General features: G+C 37.0%; 1 protein-coding gene across 1 annotated transcript; it reads right to left on the minus strand.

The window, feature by feature from the left end:
* Positions 1–2,133: 2,133 nt before the first annotated feature.
* LOC113288483 (protein trichome birefringence-like 13) lies at positions 2,134–5,775 on the minus strand. Its single transcript, XM_026537532.1, has 6 exons — positions 5,302–5,775; positions 5,017–5,194; positions 3,506–3,646; positions 3,147–3,267; positions 2,565–2,699; positions 2,134–2,457 (listed from the first exon to the last, which is right to left on the minus strand). Exons 1-6 carry the CDS (start codon positions 5,744–5,746, stop codon positions 2,206–2,208), a joined length of 1,272 nt encoding a protein of 423 aa, XP_026393317.1. The 5' UTR covers positions 5,747–5,775; the 3' UTR covers positions 2,134–2,205.
* Positions 5,776–6,579: the final 804 nt, after the last annotated feature.

The raw sequence follows: 6,579 nt of genomic DNA on the forward strand, positions 1-6,579 counted from the left end.
TTTAGCCGGCATATAAACAGAATGTGTGTAATTTTTACGTTCAAATGGATAGATTTCTTGTCCTGGATGTAACAGTATTGCGCATGGCAGTTCCTATATGTGAGAGGGATGAAATAATCGAACTTCACCGTTCTGTTTCTCTTCTTGACGAATGGAATAGAGTATCAAAATCATTCCGCTTCGCACAAGATCGAGTTTCTCTAAGCTGCGTACGAACATTACCATGTGGATTGTATAGTATAGTGAGCAAATCATGCATGCAAATTGATGGTTTATGGTTAGAACTTAGACCCCATATATAAATGCCCCAAAACAAAAAACAATCAAGACAAAAGAAACATGAGTAAATCAAGCTAGCAGTAGTAGTCAATCTAGTAGAAGAAGTTCTTAATATTTAGGGACCATGCTAGCTATACCGTGTTCATGGTGACAAACTAACATGAACCTCACGTTACTCCATTCCTATCAAACTTCAAATTAAGGAGACATAGTCATGGACTCATTCCTTACTTTCCTCAACATATGTAGACCCTCACATCCTTGTTGGCCCCTCCCTTTGAACTTTGAAAGTCGCTCATGGTCCCTCTTCTTCTTCGTTCTCAACTTTCTTCCTCTTCTTTCTCTCTATGTCGCGCGTTTCTGTACAACACCTCCCCTGCAAGAAACTGAGATGAAAATCTCCTTCTTCTTTTAAGTACAGCTACAACTTTTAATGGATAGAGAGATTTCGATGCTCCCCAGTCACTTTAACTTTGTTGATTTTTTTTTTTTTTTTTTTTTTTACCATCTGGTAGAACCGTAATGCATTTGAAGTATGACTTCAAAGTTTTGTAATAAACTTTCATGATCACGCTCTTAGAAAAGACAATCTTTTACTTGATCAAAATCTTGATTCTGGGAAGGTGAGAGGAAATTATATATATACAGTATATATTTCTTCTTTCTTGCTAGTGATTTTTGTTTGGTCAAAAGTTTAGCTTAATTATTCCATCAACTATATACTAATTAATGGACAAAGGTATATGTCTTTCGATGATTCGATCGTATCATGTTTCATGTAGTATTAGGAAACCAATAGGATTTTGAAACTAGGTGCGTATATTAATGTTGGTGAATACCTGATCTTTAGACAAAAGTAGAATATTTTGCTTTTTGATACAGCTACTGTATTGTATTCCCCACTTGAAGATTATGTATGAATAGTGGAGTAGTTTTAGCTAGCGTAGCAGCATGCTTTCCATCTAACAAATCGAGAAAAATGTTAAATATTAGATTGCGAGTCTAACCAATTAGGGATGGCTCAGTTGAGTGTTACTTCCGCACTTAAAACTAATTACTTTGCTTAAGCATTCTCATCCCTATATCACTGTAACACAAAGATAAGGCGAGAATATCAACATTATTATGATATAATGATAAAGTCATTCGGTGATTATATACTGACCCGGTTCTGAACTCAAAAATCGGAATTACTGTCATGCGATAGTGTTTTGGGATTTGATGTTTTCTACTCCACATATACCAATGAACAACACACTGATACGCACTCTTTTTTCTTTCTTTTTTTATCGGGGACTCCCGAAGGGGCCACTGATACGCACTTCAGAGTCGTTTACAGCTCCCCCACAAAAAAATAATTACCACAGAAACAAATACAAAACCTTAATTTCTCCGACCAAAAGCCTTAAAGCCACCACCCCTGTAATAAATTAGTAATGAAATTATAGTATTACTATTTCCGTTATTGGTCATTACACATTAAACATACTACAGAGACGCCATAACTCCTCCAATGAAAAGTCGCCACCACCACCCCTACAAGAAATTTAAAATAATTTTTCTATTATTGATCATTACACGTAAAATGCACCATTATATTCTTTGTTTCCCATATGACATCAGACAGGTAACTACTGAGAAATCAATTCCTATTGCATCATTGAGTCGGTGCTATTAGACTGGCCAGACGGTTAAATTTGGATTCCTTCAGTGGGGGCATGGCATTTTAGTTGACTCGGAAAGGATGCGGATATGTGACTAGACTTTACTTAGAATGGGTTCACAGTCTAGTGAAGGGGGTTATTTACCCAAAGAGGCTAGGACATTTTAACTGGTGGCCTTGACCCTGGAGAATACTGCGAATCAACACCTCAGAGTTTATAACATTTTCAATTTGAAATTATTTAAACAGATGCATATTCAATGTTACATGTCACTAAGATATGCCATTAATAAGTCATTCCAAGTATCTGTGATTCCTGGTAAGCACCAGTGCATGCAATCCACATGTTTCTTCCCACCAGCAGTTGATGGATGAGCATCTGCTCTGAGCTCACTCAATCCTGTTATATCCAATACTTGGAAACTTGACGTTTCGAGCGCTCTGTACAGGTGTTGATTTACCAAGCGTGTTTCCACATTTGTTCCATTGTTCTCCAAGGAAAATAGTTCTTCAGCCTGAAATCAGTTTGGTTTGTTAGTTGTATTTCGTTATATCAATTCCAATCTTCTAAGCATGCCTAGCACATCTACATTAAAGAGACTATTACTTGGAAAATCATTACCTTATCTGCCGAGATTGGTTTTATACGCGGACATGACCCACCTTGATCCCAGTCACCTCCTTCAAAATGCCTAGGAGATTGTGTACGGAAGAATTTGATCCCCCCTGGTCGCATTGCTTTCTCCACGTACAAAATCTGGTGCAATTTTCGCCGTTAGAAGAATCACCAATACTAGTAAACCACATATCACATGTGCCTCAGGACTACTAAATTACATAGAAGATATGACGAACTCATGTGTGCATTCACGTTGGCGAAAAAAACAAGCAACTGCAAAAAAAAATAGACATGCAAGAAAGACAAATATACTAGCTCTGCTGTGTTTTAATGCTGGAACCCTGTTATGGGCGAGAATGAGGGTATATAAGAACAATGCACTGTTTTTACTTTTCTTTCAATAAAGCAAATGACATGGTTAAACATTTACATGTTCTGCAAGTGCAGCATTAAATCTAATATGTAGTTGAGTGTTTCAGTAAAGAAATAGTCGACTAATGATAGAAAATATGGTGTTTTCAACACAAAATTGAACAGACTCGGTACTGTTTTGAAGAAGTACTGCTTTAGAGATAAAGCTCATACCATGTTACTTAGAACCATATCTAGGCCAAGATCAGGACGAATGGGAGGTATCACGGGTAATCCTTTCTCAAAGAAAAGCATGGGGGACTTTATTGGATCGAACTTCGAAGGTGCCCACCACCTGAAAATAACAGGGTGTAGAGCTAATTAAACACAAATTAAAACACTGTTTCCAAGAACTTGCAAACATTGGATATATATGGATACACATACAAACACAATAACTACATCAGGCAAATCCTGTATCCCACTATGCAACTGTCCTTTCCAACCCTCTGTTGGTGAAAAAGAGTGTCAAGCAAGTGTTACTTAAAACACAGACACAATAAGATAGGGGGCGTGCAGAAACAAATGATTACCAGTGGCCGGTATTTAAGATAAGAATATCATGGAAGCTTGGAGCCTCTGCCCATGTGCCATCTGGAACATCAACATCAACTCTGAAACCTTCTTTATATCCAAGGGACTCTAGCACACCACCATTTTCATTAGCCTGCCACCTATATAGAACACACATGAAGGTAGCATTCATCAATTCAAATGTAATAACCATGATATCCACATCAACTCAATATCCTCACTCTATCATGAAACAATAACAAAGCACATAATTTAGAACTAAAAAAGAAAAGTAAACCTTTTACATAACATGAAGACATTCCTGTTCAGGTTAAGGAGAGTTTGTGTGTGTGTGTGTGTGTGTGTTGTGCTAGAGAAAGTGCAACTTGGTTAGAAATCTTAAATGCAAACATCATAAATTAGACATCTCACTTTAAGCGACCTGACGCTAGTGAGATCCATGCCTACTAAGGGATGTACTTTTTTTAGTTTTTTCACGAAAGTGCACATTATATTGTCTCCACTGCACTACAAAGAAGTGGCACGTTGTATTAATTAACAACTCTCCAAGACATGTTTGGCCAGATATTCTTGTGCATGACAGAAAAAGGTAGTCAATCGGAGGATAAAATGTTAAAATCTAAACAACATATGGGAAGGAAAACAAGATGCACCATGAAATGTTGCCTTACAGGATCAAGCTGATGATCTCAGAACAATGATTTCCACTTACAATTAAAACAGAACTGCTAGAAGTAGCAATGTCAGTGAATGGTTCATCTGTGATGACCACAGAAGTTTAAAGACTTGTGGAAAGCACAATGTTAATCCAGGTTGCAAAGATGCAGGTACAGTTGTCAGACAGAAAACTGATTCATGGCTTAGGAATTGACATATACAAAACTCAGGCACCGATAATATATTTGATATATGTGAATACATATTTCGACTAATTACTACCACCGCCAAATTCTGATGACTGATGCATCTAGTATCATGTGTTCTGCACCCAGCTTACCTCACCATGATGTTCCTAATCGTTGTCTTCTTGGTATGTTCAGCAGCATCAGCGTTTGACAGACACTGGACAAAGCACTTTGCTAACGGTAAAGAGGTCTCCGATCAGAGGTGTCACATTAACCAGAGGTGACGCTATAGATTATGACCTTCAAGAGGTCTCCGATCCAGAATTCAAGGTTCTAAATCATGGGAAAAATTTATCGAATGGTATACCTTCATCTCAATAGATACAAAATTTCATTCATCCAAACAGAATCAATGATCATTTCCTAATTTACTCAACTACAATTCTTTATATAAGATTTGGGAGTTTCAATTTCTGTTTGCTCGATTGCAAATATTAGCAAAGTTGCTGCATTTAGATAACGGTAAAGACAGAATGACATCGTAAAATAGGTTCACTATTCTACCGAAACTAACAACATACTGTCTTACAACAAGCATTCTCTAAGTAGTATCAATACAATCAAGTAAGAATCTATCAATATAACCATACAAAAACATAGCTTACCTACCATAACGCGCCAAAAGATTAGTCCGATGATACGCAACTGTAAGGTTATATCTCAGAAATGTATATCCACGGTCTGATCCAGCTGGTCTCCATTTTTTCACTTCTTTTGAAACTTGTTTCAAACTACATACTAGTGAAACAAACATATTCCTATTCAATGAATCCCCAACAAATCCTGCACTGTTCCAAAAATCATACATAGTTATTATAAATCTCCTAAATTAGGGTTTACAAAAATTCAATCCACATTAATTAAACAAGTAAAAAGGAAGAAATTATTACCAATATTAGTATTACTAAACTGTTTGAGAAACCTAATTGGATCAAATTGAGGAAGATCACACTGATTAGGTTGCCAACGCCACTTAATGATATCATAAGCATTGGATTTATTACCAGATATACAATTCCAGCCTTTGAAGATCTCTTTACAAGTATTATCATATCGCTTCGTAATCCCATATGGATCGTAGATCCATGAACCTTTTGTATAATCACATACACTCGCTGATGTTGATGAAGATGATTGTGGTGGTTTAAATTCTAGGTTTGCGTGTTTATCAATGGAATAGATGAAACTCTTATTTGAATTTTTGAGGGCTGAGAAAAGTAAATAGAGAGAGCCGAAACAGAGTAATGTGAGAAAGAGAAAGGAATTATTGCAGGTGAGATTTTTTGGGTTTAGGAGATTCGTACTCTTCTTGGAATTTTGATCTCTTGAAGCCATTAACGAAAGATGAGAAGAGCAACAGCAACTGTCAGTCACAAGGTTATGCACGAGGAAAACCGGGCCTGGCCGGTGTCAATGTGAACAATTACGTGGTATGATAGTGACCAGAGTTCGAAATTCGCCAGCATCAAACTCGTTACTGGAATTAAAAAAACGGGCCTGCTATGTTGGGAGCTGCTGTGATTTGTGAACTATCTAGGAACCGGTTTCGTGGTTCATTCGTACCCACTACTTAGACATGCGCGATAGAATTTCTAACGGGTAATAAAAGATCCATCATTAGATGGCCAGCTCATCGCTCGTTGGTCTAAAGAGCGTCAACTCCAATCTTGTCATTGCTCGTCAATTTGATTTTATCAGTTCCTCATCCAACATTTAGGAATTCCCCTCATATAACTATCCAGTTTCAAATTCATTCAACTCACACCAGAATTTGTAAATCTCTCTATAATTACTCAACTACTCACTATTCTTCTAATCTAAAACAAGATAAACTAATCAGACCTTCTCTACACTTCTTAATTTTGTGTAATATGAATCAATCTCAACTTCAAGTTAAATGTAAAAAGTTCGGGGTCCAAAATTCACTCTCTCTGAGGAAGAATGGATTTGTCATAATATATGTTTTTTACGCAAGATTGTATCAATAGTGCACAGCAACACGGTAACACCATGTAGGATAACATATTTATGAAATATTAAGAAAAAACCATGAACATCAATAATCGTGATGCGACTGGGTTGGCGTAGCGCTTCATTATGATCAATAAGGAACTCGCATTTGATTTTGTTGCGATAATGCAAGCCAAGAGAGGCCGGGAGAGTGGTTT

This window comes from Papaver somniferum, chromosome 6 (assembly GCF_003573695.1).
Source record: "Papaver somniferum cultivar HN1 chromosome 6, ASM357369v1, whole genome shotgun sequence".
In the NCBI taxonomy this organism is placed as follows: domain Eukaryota; kingdom Viridiplantae; phylum Streptophyta; class Magnoliopsida; order Ranunculales; family Papaveraceae; genus Papaver; species Papaver somniferum.